We start from the raw sequence: 14,741 nt of genomic DNA on the forward strand, positions 1-14,741 counted from the left end.
TGCCTCGGAGCGTCGTTGTCGCTCGTTCCTGGTGGAGCGCCGTCGTCGGTCGCCTGCCTCGAGGTGACACCGCTGCTGTCCCCCAGGATCACCGCCGCTCGCACGCCCTAGAGAACCGCCGCCGCCGCTAAAACCTAATTCCTGGCGGCGTGGGGGTGTTTTTATAGTAGTGGCGTGGGCCGGTTCGTGGGCCCGATGCACGTAATATGCGCAGACTATATTTGCATAAACTGATACACACATCAGCATAACTCGTATTATATTTTGGCGTAAGCAGTTAGGTACAATAAAGCCAAAAAAGGTCCGGTGCGGTCGCGCACCTGGTCGGTACGTGGTCGGGGCTTCCTATAGTTAAATAGAGCCTAGGGCTCTAAATACATATATATATATATATATATATATATATATATATTTGGGGGCCCTTTCCTAAGACTATCCGCAACCGTTACCCCTAAATTTTTCCCCTATATCACTTTTCCCCCCTATTTTTTTACCTCCCGCAGCGGTTCCGTCTAAATACTCCCCCTATACCCCACTACAACTATAAACTATCATTTTCTATATTAACTATTAATTTTTTTTATCTACTAACAATTACTCGTGGAACCACAGCACAGTGTTTGAGGATGAACAGTGACACACTATATCTGGGGAGAGAAGGAGGCCGACGCTTAGGGGGTTGTAGGGGGCACCGCTGCGGCCGTAGAGTGCCCCCTACAGGTGCCATGCAAGGGGGCAGCGTTGCAGTTAGCCTAACCCAGCATTACCAGGCCTGGGTTTGCAGTAAAATTTATGCCAGAACGAAATATGGGGGCCCTTTCCTAAATCCTAACCCAGCACCAAAAAATCTCAGGTCTAGTGTTAACACTGACATACTACTACTCGTCTCGCTGCTTCTATAGGCAGAGTTACAAGCCTATATGACAGACTGCCAAATGGCAAACATTCTATTAACTATTTTCTTTCTAGTCAATTCGAATAAACCAAGATTTTACCATCGCTGCAGCTTTAGAGAGACACAAACGCACAAGCCTGTGGGGTTGATTCTGCAACTCGGTAGTAGCACTAAAAAAACATCTTGGTTAGTAAATTCCAGACGATCATTGCACATTATTTTGTCCATAAGTTCGCCCAAAAAAGAAGAGAAAAAAATCACCGTGCTCTGCTCCTTTGATTAGTTATTATAACTGTACATGGTGTGTGGGCACCAAAGACCAAAGTTGACTAGCTCATCCGCGCCACCAATGCAACTTACAAAGGCACACCAGTTGACCAGTAGCAACCCAACAGACTAGGGCATATTTGGTTCCTTACCTCAATTGCCACACTTTGCCTAACTTTTTTGCCTAAGGTTAGTTATTCAATTTGGATGACTAATGACATGTTTGATTCACTACTTCAGTTGCCACGCTTTGCCTAACTTTTCTGCCTAAGTTTAGTTATTCAATTCGAACGACTAACCTTAGTCAAAGTGTGGCACATTTAGTCACAAACCAAACAGGCCTTAACTTTAGGCAAAGTGTGGCACATTTAGCCATAAACCTGTCAAGATTTACCATTAAACTGCCGACTCGTCACTCCACTTCCATTGAACCTGCAATGTCAAGATGGATCTTGAGAAATCTCACAAAAATCGAGCACAGCTGCAGGAGAAATGCAAAACATTGCGATGGGTCAGAAGATGAAAAGGCACGAACGAAAAATTATACGCTACCAGCAACGGTATCTGAAGCGAAAGCATTTGGAGCGATGCTGCGAAGTTCCTCGTTCCAGATAACTCCTCTCTGCCATGGTTAAGAAAAGTAGAAACTTTAGGGCCTGTTTGAAAGCCCACAATTTTTTTATATCCCAGTTTACAAAAACTAGATTCTCAGTTTCATAAAAACCAAGAAGTTAGTGCTAGTCTCTCCTAATTAAAACTAGTTTATGGAAATTAAGGTGGTTCTAAACATTATTAAACATGTTTTTTTTCATAAACTGAGGATAAAAACTGGATTCTTAAAAACTAGGTTACTTCCAAACAACGCGTCGAATGCAGACCTGAGGAAATGCAGATTGCTGGCCGTTTCTTGTCACATGAACATTTGCAGGATTAGGGATGATCCTGTGCGAGAAACATTCTTCAGATGCTATATACAGATTAAGATGCACATCGCTCGCTCGCAGGCTGTATCCGAGAAAACCGGAGCTGGCATCTTGTGTGCAAAGGATCTGCGGGTGACAAGGATTGACGAAAGATTAATCTACAGGCATGGTCTGTTTGGTTCAGCTTTTTTCTAACCAGCTTTTCTGAAAATCTGGCTGTGGGGAGAATCTGGCTTTGGGGAGAATCTGAGTATCATTACGATTACGTGTGGAGGAAGATAAAGTTGTTCATAGGGCTCAGGATCTAGAAAGTGACGGATTCCTACTATTACAACGACTCAACCGATTGTGTGTTTATGTTGATTTTGGATGGTTTTTGCTCCAACGAATTTTATAGAAGCTGACTGAAAAGCTGAGCGTTTGGCAGTCCGCAGCAGCTTTTGATGGCCAGAAGCTGCCAGAAGCCGAAACAAACAGCCTTGTCTTTTGTCAGCCCGAGTCGAACGAACCTCGCAATCTTACATCTTGCAGTTCGAGGTCACGGTTGAACCCTGGTCTGATCGCTGAGAGCTTCATCGAAAGGAACTGAAGGATCCAGCACAAACATGAAAAATGAAGATTCAGCCATTGGCCTAGAGAAATCATTGAGTAAACCTCTAGATCACATGTTTTCAGTACACTGACCTCAACCTGACGCTGCAGAGATTGCACATAGTTTATGATCTCGTCAAGCATCATGGCCTTGCCTGTAATCTGCCTTGTCATAAGCAACATGTCCCTATTGGTTAGAAACGTACACACCATAACCACATCGGTATGAGCATAAGCGTCTGTTCCATGCCCATCCATACCTTGTTGCAACCCGGGACAAGGTCCTGAAGAAGCTTCATCCTTACATTTATCTTTTCCCTTCGAAACTGCAGTTCGGATGGGCATGCTGCTGTAAGCAAGAGACCTGGACATTACAGGAGCATATTAACAATGTTGCTCAAGAGAGAAAAAAAAATTACTCTTTCTGCAAGGCTGTGGCTGTTGGTGGCTTGGCCTCGCTTTGCCCGGACATGCGCGTAGTCCTCTCTCTTGGCTCCAGCAGCGTTCTCATCAGCACACTCCATGCTGACTTCTCGCTGCAACAATGCCCTGGCTTCGTCCTGCAGTAATACATTTATATGTACAGTAGGATGAAACAGAGGGAGTGAGGTATGGTGCAGCCGGTGAAACAAAGCAACGGTAGCTTCTAGCTTCCTTACTAGAGAATGCAGTGATGAATTGATCCCTCCAGAACTCTTCCTTTTGCCACCCTTTGAACACTTCCCTGTGTTCGCATTTCTACTTAGTTGAGCATCTGGGAAGAGTTGGAATGTGGAATGTTATTAGTCAGAAGCTTCACAGGTCAATAGCTATTGTTTCTAAGATAAATGAATTGAGAACAACTATACCTCCAGTAGAATTGTAGAGCTGAACCCTCTCTTGCATGCCTACATTGTTCATTGGAAAGGCGATAGGCTCATCAAACTTCATAGTATGATCTAGTGAAGAAAGCAGGTTAGCTCCAATTGCGAAGCACTGCTCATCCTCTCTGTCAGGATCGGTGCGTGGAGGGGAATACATCTGCCAAGAATCAATGATTGATCTTGTCACATTGCAAACCGAAGAGGTAGCTCTATTCATGTTGCAAACCGAACGGACATATATAAATCTTGCCATGAACGTACATACTCACCATCCTGCTCTGGTACCTGGACTCAGTGCGATGTGGCGATCATTTTTGGGAATGACTAGTGGTGACCTTCTAACTTGCCAGGTCTGCCAACTGAACCATCTTTACTTTTAAAGGGTGGAGTAGATGGAGAGCTGGACACGGTCAATTCCTTGCAAGGCTCAACAAGGAACAACTTAACCCTTGCAGCCTTACATAAAGATTGTCCAAAGTGAAAAGGCTAAGTAAGCCTGGTGAAGTAGGCAAACGCAAGGGCAAAAGCGGAAATCCAGTCGTGGAACAGAATTGCCGGTACTAGTACTACTAACAACCATGCACCAGCTGGATCACATCCAGAGGTCAGAATAAAGAGTGTTCTGGGTGAAGAGTGAAGATCGATTGGAGTTGGTGCTGCAAACTGAAGACCTAGCGACGAACCCAAGGATCAGATGCTAATGCCACGCACTGTATGTATGGGCCAGCCCAGGATAAGGTTAATTACTAGACAATCAAACGGGCCCATCAAGTACTCGGTTTACTTGCTGGAGCCTGGAAGTATGCAATTTTCTTGCTGAAGGATATAAAGAACTCTTCAAGGATTTACTTGAAGCATAGACTAGTTCTAGCATAAGAAGGTGAAATGGATTCCACAATTGCATAGATGATGAATGCAAATTCAAGTTAATAAAGTTACTGGTGATTGGGCACAAATAAGAACTCCAATTTCTCCTTTTCTTTTCTCATATTTGCGAGTACAAATGTACAACGCCTAAGTGTCCGTTCGGTTCTTCCGGAATACTTTACTGGATTGGTTCTGGATTGAAATAGTTCACAAATTTATATTAGCTTGATGAGTTGGAATGGTTCCGGCCTCCAATCCGGACTAAACGAATAGAGCCTAAACAAAGTTAGGTAATTGCTTACTTGCACACACACGCCTACAGAACAAAAATGCGAGAATTTAGAGACCATAGAATCAGATCCGCAGAACAAGAAAGAGAACAGCTGGCCTTCCAATCACAAAGGGGAACCGCTGAAGCGGCTTAGGGACTAAGATCCAGTAATCAGAAAACGGAAAAGTTAGCTGGTTGTATTCCTGGGGCCAAGCCACCAAGGTAGATGATTGCTCAAAACTCAACAGCGCGAACTGTCCCTCCCAGCATCAAAATTTGATGCTGGAACCATAAATGATGGATTTACAAATATTATCATCGTAACTCACTAATCAGGATCTTATTCTATAGCATGACGATGTAAGAACCACAGGCGATTTAGGAAGCAAGTTCGGCAAGATGAAAGGGTCAAGAAATGCTGGTGCGTGTCCCTTTTCTCTGAAGCAAAAGACCAAGCAAGATATCGAGAGGCAAAAAAAAAACACTCGGATGCAGTGCAGAAATCATTCGGTACTAGGACAATGTCGCTTAACGAGTTAATAGACATATCTCAAAAAGAATGGGTGGGGCAGAGAGAAATGCTTGGACTGTTCGAAAAGACAGAGTACTCAATGAAGAGATGAAAGCAATCTGCTATCTTCAAACAGAAAATCATACTGCAGTGGTAGCAGCAAAGAAAGAAAGAAAAAAACTAAATAAGGTACCATGCACCTGTACTTATCCTGAACGCAAAAACTGTTCCCAAAGAGCACGCCACAGTCAGTACATACAAAGTACTGATAATAGACGAAGATTTCTTGTTACCAGCGATGAGAACTGCTCCTCCTCCTGTTCCTCTTCCATCAGATGTTCCACCGTCCTACTCAGCAGCCCTTTGCTAGAGTGAATAGCTTTCACCATGACATGAGTGCCGTGCGCACATGTGGCCACGACTGAAAAACAGTTGTCCACCAGGTTTTCACCGCATTTGTATTTTTACACCCAGTAAACATCATAGCAGCAACAGCAAACACACAAAGGGCCTGTTTGGTTCGGCTTTTTTCTGAAGAGCTTTTCTGAAAAGCTGGCTGTGGAGAAAAGCTGGCTGTGGGGAGAAGCTGGTGGTTAGAATCTGGGTGTTTGGTTCAGCTGCTGTGGAGACAAGCTGGTGGGTAGAATCTGGATGTTTGGATACGCAGATTATGAGATTGTAGATTCTGATTGAAAAAAGAAAACAGATAAATACAGACAACCAACTAGTGCATTACGGGATTAACCGGATTATTAAATATCAGTGTCTGAAGTCTATATGCTTAAATGTCCAAATTATCGTATTGATAACATCTGAACATGAGGATTTAAGGTACACTTAACAACTGTAATGGCAGCAACGCATGGATATATTGTTCCAAATATGAGTTAAACCTTCATTAGAAACATGTGTTGAATTTACGTTCCATGCACAATATAGATAGAACAGTAAAACTAAGGAATACAATTTATTTAACAACACCATAAAACTGTCTCGATCACAATTATACTTATTTAACAACGAATAAAACTACATTTGCCATAGCATAAAATAGTACTTTATTTGTAACATGAACGTTTTTTAAAACAGAGCGGAGTACTGCATTTAAAACAGCAACAGAGCACCACAGGTCTCGTTTCATGGTGCGGAGAACGCCAGAAGTCGTCCAGCTTCCCGAGGCAGCGGCTGCGTGGGCGCTTCTCGCGAACCGTTGGCCACCCACTTCCTGGAGAAGCGCTTGAAGAAGAAGCTGGGTAAGAAGTTGACCGTTTGGTTCGGTTTCTGGCTTCTGACGGCCACAATCTCCAAAGAAGCTGATCCAAACACAGCCAAACACTTTCCCTTGTGCAAGACTGATTGAGTACTTGCATATTGGCATTATTAGACAAAATCTGTTATACTTGTAAAGTATATGGTGAGCCTCAGATTGTTGCCATAGTTAGGATTACTAAAGATAGGAACCGTGATCACGGCAACATCCTGAAAGGATCCGTCACCATTACTTGCACTGTGAAGCTGATTCTGGAGCTTCCCTTCCCTCTGTGTAAGCCACGTTCAGGGGCTATTCCTGGCCTATATAAACATGCAGGCGGCACGAGACAAAGTGCACGCTTCAAGCTCTCTGATAATCTTTCATGGTATCAGAGCCTACACTTAGATCCAATCCAATCAAACCCCCACCATGTCAACACCCTATTCCACCGTCGCCATCAATCTTCTGGCCGGCCAAGGGGTCTCCGAGAAACTGACGAAGGCCAACTTCACGCTATGGCGCATGCAAGTTCTCGCAGCTGTGAGGAGCGCGCGCGCATGGAAGGTTTCCTCACAGGTGCAGCAAAGGCCCCCACAGCCATGATCAAGGAGACGAAGGATGGCAACGAAGAAGAGGTCTCCAATCCCGCCTATGAAGAGTGGGTTGCTATGGATCAACAGGTCCTAGGATATTTAATTTCAAATATGTCAAGTTCTATTCAGTATCAGCTAACCGCCTGCAAGACTGCTGCTGAAACATGGAGAGCCATCGAGGGGATGTTCTATTCGATGACTCGAGCGCGCGCCGTCAACACCAGAATTGTGCTCGCCACGATGAAGAAGGGCAACTTCTCCATGGTCGAATATGTTGGCAAGATGCGGTCTCTCATTGATGAGATCACATCCACTGGGAAGACCATCGACGATGACGAACTGGTCTCCTACATCCTCGCCGGGCTCGACTACGACTACAACCCGATCGTCACGTCCCTCACCGCCAGGATCGAACCCCTCAGCGTGGGAGAGGCGTACTCCCAACTACTCGCATTCGAGCAGAGAATGGATCTGCTACAACCCGACGGACGTTCCTCTGTCAATTCGGCCAGCAGGGGGCGCGGCACACCGCGAGGACGCGGTGGTGGAGGCCGCTCGCGCGGCGGGTCTTCTGGTCGCGGCCACGGGCGCTCCAGCGGGCCACCTCGTCAACAACATGGCGCCCCCAACAGCAACACACGTGGGCCAGACAACAGGCCTAGGCAGGGGCGGAGCTACATAGAAATTAGGGGGTGCATATGCACCCACGAAAATTTGGAAATCTAGTGGTTTGGATTAAATTTTCACCATATATGCACCACATATAAATTGTTATCCTGCACCCTCAAGGTATATGCACCCTCCCCTAATTTACTCTAGCTTCGCCACTGGGCCTAGGTGTCAGGTTTGCAAAAAGAAGGACCATGAGGCTGATATTTGTTGGTACAAATTTGATGAAGAGTTTGTATGAGATGAAAAATATGCCGGTGCAACTACATCCTATGGAGTAGACACCAACTGGTACATGGACTCTGGCGCCACAGACAGCATTACTAGCAACCTGGAGAAACTGTCAGTTCATGACAGGTACAAGGGCCATGATCAGATACACACGGCGAGTGGGCCAGGTATGGAAATTAGTTGCATTGGTCGTTCTATTGTTACAACCCCTAGTCGTGATATTCATCTAAAAAATGTCCTCTATGTTCCTAAAGCCAACAAAAATCTTGTCTCTGTTCATCGCCTCACCTCTGACAATTCAGCTTTTATAGAATTTCACCATGATTTCTTTTTAATTAAGGATCAGGCAACGAAGAAACTTCTGCTTAGAGGACGGTGTGATCATGGGCTCTATCCTCTTCCTGCTGGGTGCCAAATAAAGCAAGCCTATAGTGCTGCAAAAGTTTCCTTTGATAGATGGCATCATCGTTTAGGTCATCCGGCCACTCCGATCGTGGAGAAAGTCATTAGACAATTTAATCTTCCTGTTTTGTTGGATTTAAACAAACATTCGGTGTGTGATGCATGTCAGAAGGCTAAAAGCCATCAGTTGCCTTTTCCTAATTATAGTACTGTTTCACAGCATCCTTTAGAACTTATTTATTCTGATGTGTGGGGGCCAGCGCCAAACTCTATTGGTGGACACAAATACTATGTGAGTTTCATTGATGATTATAGTAAGTTCACCTGGATATATCTCCTTAAGTTTAAATCTGAAGTCTTTTCAAGGTTTCGAGAATTTCAATCCCTTGTTGAGCGCCTCTTTAACCGAAAAATCATCACTATGCAGGCAGATTGGGGGGGTGAGTATCAGAAACTCCATCCTTTCTTTGCTCAAGTCGGCATCACACACCTATTTCCTGCCCTCACACGCATCAGCAGAATGGCATAGCTGAGCGTAAGCATCGCCACATCGTCGAGGTTGGGCTCGCTTTCCTTGCACATGATTTTATGCCACTAAAATTTTGGGGGGATGCTTTCATCTCAGCCACATATTTAATTAACCGCATCCCCAGCAAAGTGCTCTCTTATGACACGCCTCTACATCACCTGTTTCAAAAACAGCCAGATTATTCTCTTCTTCGTACTTTTGGATGTGCGTGCTGGCCCAACCTACGACCATATAATAATCACAAACTCCTGTTTCGATCAAAACAGTGCACCTTCCTTGGATATAGTCTTTCTCACAAGGGTTTCAAGTGTCTTGACCCGGATTCTGGTAGAGTATATATCTCTCGTGATGTCACATTCGATGAGTCCCTTTTTCCGTTCCAGAATCTTGGCCCTAACGCTGGCCGTCGTTTTCAAGAAGACATTAATCTCCTGCCATCTTTTTTGCTTAATCCTCTCACGACTAATACAGGGGCTAGTAACTTGACTGATCATGCGACTAGTTTTCCAAATAATCCTGCTAGCAATATTTGTGCAGTTGATGTAGAAATACAGGAAGGCATACCAACACATGAAGGTGCACATGGCGCAGCATCCTCGGGCGCCCTCCTCGAGGTCGATCCTCCCGCCCCTGCAACAGACGCGACAGGCGCATCCACGATGTCACGCAGGTCAGGCGGATCCGCAGCCTCCTTCATCCCACCTGACAGTGCCGACCACGTGGCCCCTCTGCACCCGGAGGACTCCGCCACGCATCGCCCCTTGGTTGCCTCGGACAACACCGCGCGGGGCTCATCTGCTGCACGGGACCCGGCGCAGGTACCGACCAGATCTGCTTCGGATCATGTGTCGCAGGAGCCTGGAGCTTCTGTGGCTCCCTCGACAGGGGGCGAAGTTCAGCGAATCCAGCGCCTCAGGACCCGTTTGCAAAGCGGCATTCACAAAGAGAAGATCTATACTGATGGTACAGTCAAATATTCTTTTCTCTCCTCTACTGGTGAACCTTGCAACATAGTGGAAGCTCTAGAAGATAGCAACTGGAAACAGGCAATGGATACTGAATATAATGCTCTCATGAAAAATAATACTTGGCACCTAGTTCCTCCTTAGAAAGGGTGGAATATTATTGACTGCAAATGGGTATATAAAATTAAGCGAAAACAAGATGGCAGCTTGGACAGGTATAAAGCTCGTCTTGTTGCAAAAGGGTTTAAGCAAAGATATGATATTGATTATGAGGATACTTTCAGCCCTGTCATTAAAGCTGCTACCATTCGAGTTGTTCTTTCTATTGCTGTATCCAGGGGGTGGACTCTCAAGCAACTGGACGTACATAATGCTTTCCTGCATGGACTACTTGAAGAGGAGGTATATGAAACAACCTCCTGGGTACGAAGATTCAACTCGACGAGACTATGTATGCAAGCTAGACAAGGCGTTGTATGGATTGAAACAGGCACCAAGAGCTTGGTTCTCAAGGCTCTGTAAGAAACTTTGTGATCTTGGTTTTAAAAGTTCTAAGGCAGATACATCTCTGTTCTACTATATTAAAGGAGATGTCATTATGTTTATGCTGATTTATGTTGATGACATAATTGTGGTAAGTTCAAGACCGGAAGCAGTAACGGTTCTTCTTCAGGATCTTCATAGTGAATTTCCTCTGAAGGACTTGGGCGACTTACACTATTTTCTCGGTATTGAAGTAAGTAAAACCTCGAATGGAATTATTCTTACACAAGAAAAATATGTGAATGATTTGTTAAGAAGAGTAAATATGGCTGATTGCAAACCTGTAAGTACACCCTTGTCCACTAGTGAGAAGCTTTCGATCTATGAAGGAGTTCCACTAGGTCCTGAAGATATGATGAGATACAGAAGTATAGTGGGTGCCTTGCAGTATCTTACATTGACAAGACCAGATATTGCCTTCTCTGTAAATAAGGTTTGTCAGTTTCTTCATGCACCAATAACTGTTCACTGGGCGGCAGTAAAAAGGATATTAAGGTATCTAAAATCTTGTGTCAAACTTGGTCTAAGAATTAATAGATCAAGGTCCTTTTTAGTAAGTGCATATTCAGATGCTGATTGGGCTGGTTGTCGTGATGATAGAAGATCAACTGGTGGATTTGCAGTTTTTATCGGGAATAATCTTGTGTCATGGCATGCCAAGAAGCAAGCTACAGTATCAAGGTCTAGCACTAAATCTAAATATAAAGCTTTGGCAAATGCAACTGCTGAGGTTATGTGGATCCAAACGTTACTAAAGGAATTGAAGGTAGCAAGTCCACCTGTTGCACGACTGTGGTGTGATAACATGGGCGCCAAGTATCTTGCATCCAATCCTGTGTTCCATGCCAGAATGAAGCATATTGAAGTTGATTTTCATTTTGTCAGAGAAAGGGTAAATAACAAGCTCCTACAGATTGACTTTGTTCCTTCAGAGGATCAAGTGGCAGATGGATTTACTAAGGCACTAAGTGTACGCAAGCTGGAAAATTTCAAGTACCATCTCAACTTAGGGAAGTTGTAATTGAGGGGGAGTATTAGACAAAATCTGTTATACTTGTAAAGTATATGGTGAGCCTCAGATTGTTGCCATAGTTAGGATTACTAAAGATAGGAACCGTGATCACGATTCACGACAACATCCCGAAAGGATCCGTCACCATTACTTGCACTGTGAAGCTGATTCTGGAGCTTCCCTTTCCTCTGTGTAAGCCACGTTCAGAGGCTATTCCTGGCCTATATAAACATGCACGCGGCACGAGACAAAGTGCACGCTTCAAGCCCTCTGATAATCTTTCACGCATCACCACAAACAAGATTGTCCTTCCACACTGCCATGAAATTAAGCCATAGCTAATAAGCATCACATGTTCTATTGTTAGACGTTGTACATTGCCATACTCAGTGACCAGTGTCCTGTCGACGAGAACACAAGAATATGGGTGCCATCGCTGGCAGAATTATTTTTACCGGACAATAGTGGATATGTCATATGTGGGAGCTGGTGGGGTTTGCAATGAACCCGGAATACAAGTTGAAGTTCAAGAGAATAATAGTGAAGATGTCAATGGTGAAAATGTTAATGGTCAAGTCAAAGGTATAAATCAGTTCAACCCGGATCACATTATTTCTGATCCAGGACTTCGTATTCCAATCGATTCTTTTGCTCCTAATATTAGAGATGATGTTAGAAGGGCTTTCATAGCTAAAGGTCCGACTCAACCAATTGGTCATAACTTTCCTCAGTCACATGACAAAAGGAGCTTTCAAAAACATTGGTTTAGACAACATAGTTGGTTGGAATATAGTGTGGAGAAGAATAAGGCTTATTGCTTCTATTGTTACCTTTTTAAGCACGATCGAATGGATGATAAATTTTGCCATGATGCATTTACAAAAGTTGGCTTCTCACAATGGAGAAATGTTTATACGGCATTTCCAAAACATGTTGGTGGGCCTAATAGCATACACAATATTGCAGCAACAACATTCCATGATTTTTGTAACCAAAGGTCAAGTGTTAGTCATAAGGTTGCAAATTATAGTAAAGATGCATTGGTCAAATATGAGACACGGTTAGAAACTTCCTTAAGTATTGTTAGTCTTCTTGCATTGCAAGCTGAATCATTCCGGGGACATGATGAGACTAGTACTTCCTTAAACAAAGGGAATTTTTTAGAATTTCTTGATTGGTACAAGCAAAGGAATGAGGAGGTGAGAAGAGCTTTTGATGAGTTGTGTCCCAAAAATGCTAAGATGACTTCGGGGACGATTCAAAAAGAACTTGCAAACTGTTGTGCAGAAGCAGTCACACGTGCAATTAAAGAAGAAATGGGGGATTGTTTATTCTCTGTTCTTGTTGATGAATCCCGTGATATATCAGTTAAAGAACAAATGGCTATTGTTGTGAGATTTGTCAATAAAAAGGGTGAAGTAATAGAAAGATTTTTGGGCATCAAGCATGTCAAGGACACAACATCAGAATCATTGAAGAAAGCATTAGTTGAGATGGTAAGTGATCATGGATTAGTTGTTGCAAAACTTCGAGGGCAGGGGTATGATGGTGCTTCTAATATGAGAGGTGGATTTAATGGTCTTCAAAAATTAATTCGAGATGAGAACCCATTTGCTTTCTATGTTCATTGCTTTGCTCATCAATTGCAATTGATTGTTGTTGCTGTCTCAAAATGTTGTTCATCACTTGAGGATTTCTTTGAGTATGTAACATCTATTGTGAATAGCACTTGTGCTTCTTGCAAAAGAAAGGATATATTACAACATAAGCATCGTTTGAATCTCTTATCAAAGTTAGAGAGTGGAGAAATTTCATCAGGGAGAGGCAAACAACAAGAAACATCATTGTCAAGACCTGGAGATACAAGATGGGGATCTCATTACAAGACTTTGCTCCGTATTGAGTCAATGTGGGAATCAGTGATAGAAGTTTTAGAAATTGTGCACCAAGATGAGCGCAATCCATCAGGTGCAGGTGGTTTTGTTGGGAAAATGGAGTGTTTTAGCTTTGTGTTTATGATGAAGATGATGTTACAGATCCTCCGTATCACAAATGAGCTTTCTCTTCTCTTGCAAAGAAAGGATCAAAACGTTGTCCAAGCCATGTCTTTGGTTGTTGATGTGAGAACACGTTTCATAAATTTGAGAAATGATGGTTGGGAGCCATTGTTGGAAGAAGCCACAACATTCTGCCTTGCAAATGATATCCCAATACCAAATATGAGTGATGTTGTACCACGATTTGGTCGATCAAGGAAAGGTGGGAGAAATAATATTACCACAGAGCATTTTTATCGTGTTGATACTTTTTATGCTGCTATAGATTCTATCACCACAGAGTTTGGTCATCGCTTTAATGAGCTATCTCAAGAGTTGCTTGTGTGCTTTTCTTGTCTTGACCCAAGGGATTCGTTCTCTAAGTTTGATGTGGATAAGCTTGCTCGGCTCGCGGATATCTATTCTGATGATTTTTCTTTTGATGATTGCAAGACTATAAAAGATCAGCTAAGAACTTTTATTATTCATGTACGAAGAATTGAAGAGTTCAAAGCTTGTTGTGATCTTGCTAGTCTATCAAAGACAATGGTTCAGCTTGAGAGGCATATTGTGTTTCCACTGGTATATCGACTTATTGAGTTAGCATTGTTGTTACCTGTGGCGACTGCAACAGTGGAAAGGGCCTTCTCAGCTATGAAGATTATTAAGACTGAGTTGCGCAACAAGATGTCCGATGGTTGGTTAAATGACTTGATGGTGTGCTACATTGAAAGAGAAATTTTTAAAGGACTGGACCTTCAGAAAATAAAGAAGGCATTTCAAAACAAGAAAACTAGACAAATGCAATTGCCTAGATCTCCTAGAACTAGACTCAACTAAAGGTATATTCTTATTTCACTTGTTCAACAATTTTTACTTCAAATTGTCATTTGTAACTCATTATTTCTTTTTCCAGATTTTATTCTCTATATGGTGTTTGTTTGTAAATGGATTGTAATCAAGATGACTATTAAATCAGGTATTTTCAACGTCTATTGTTTATTTTGTAGCTACAAGTTATTTTACACTGTGTTATAAATTTTATTCTTTGTTGCGTTAGCAATACCTAGATTTTCTGGCGTCCTCCGCCACTGGATATGTGGGAGCTGGTGGGGGGCTGGACGCCGAATAATGCGAAGACCTGCACAGGGGCGCCTCACAGAGGTAGCCGGTAGAAGCGTATCGTCACCGAATTAGATTCTGGTTCTCACTGTCCGGGAACCGTAGTGCTTGTGCAGGTGCGGATACTGGAGTACTCGCATGCCAAACTGAACGGAACATAGATTTTGCCTTGCTGCAATCATCTTCGTGTTAAATAATT

The 14,741-nt window shown here is 43.3% G+C and overlaps 1 protein-coding gene and 1 non-coding gene across 3 annotated transcripts; one reads left to right on the plus strand and one right to left on the minus strand.

Moving 5' to 3' along the window:
* Positions 1-1,082: 1,082 nt before the first annotated feature.
* LOC103639394 (transcription factor bHLH74) lies at positions 1,083-5,550 on the minus strand. Of its 2 annotated transcripts, XM_008662146.3 has the most exons (10): positions 3,809-5,546; positions 3,525-3,696; positions 3,336-3,430; positions 3,096-3,236; positions 2,937-3,002; positions 2,770-2,838; positions 2,608-2,670; positions 2,041-2,211; positions 1,715-1,784; positions 1,083-1,594 (listed from the first exon to the last, which is right to left on the minus strand). In XM_008662146.3, the coding sequence occupies exons 1-10, from the start codon at positions 3,809-3,811 to the stop codon at positions 1,575-1,577; spliced, it is 870 nt and encodes a 289-aa protein (XP_008660368.1). In that variant the 5' UTR covers positions 3,812-5,546; the 3' UTR covers positions 1,083-1,574. The 2 variants fall into 2 exon arrangements, 1 of the variants encoding a protein (XP_008660368.1); XR_559405.4 differs by having other exon boundaries at positions 2,595-2,670; positions 3,096-3,430; positions 3,809-5,550.
* A 1,804-nt stretch (positions 5,551-7,354) lies between these two features.
* On the plus strand, positions 7,355-7,493 carry LOC111590197 (small nucleolar RNA Z247). Its single transcript, XR_004852908.1, has one exon. It is a non-coding gene; the product is annotated as a small nucleolar RNA Z247 (small nucleolar RNA).
* Positions 7,494-14,741: the final 7,248 nt, after the last annotated feature.

This window comes from Zea mays, chromosome 9, assembly GCF_902167145.1.
Source record: "Zea mays cultivar B73 chromosome 9, Zm-B73-REFERENCE-NAM-5.0, whole genome shotgun sequence".
Classification (NCBI taxonomy): Eukaryota; Viridiplantae; Streptophyta; class Magnoliopsida; order Poales; family Poaceae; genus Zea; species Zea mays.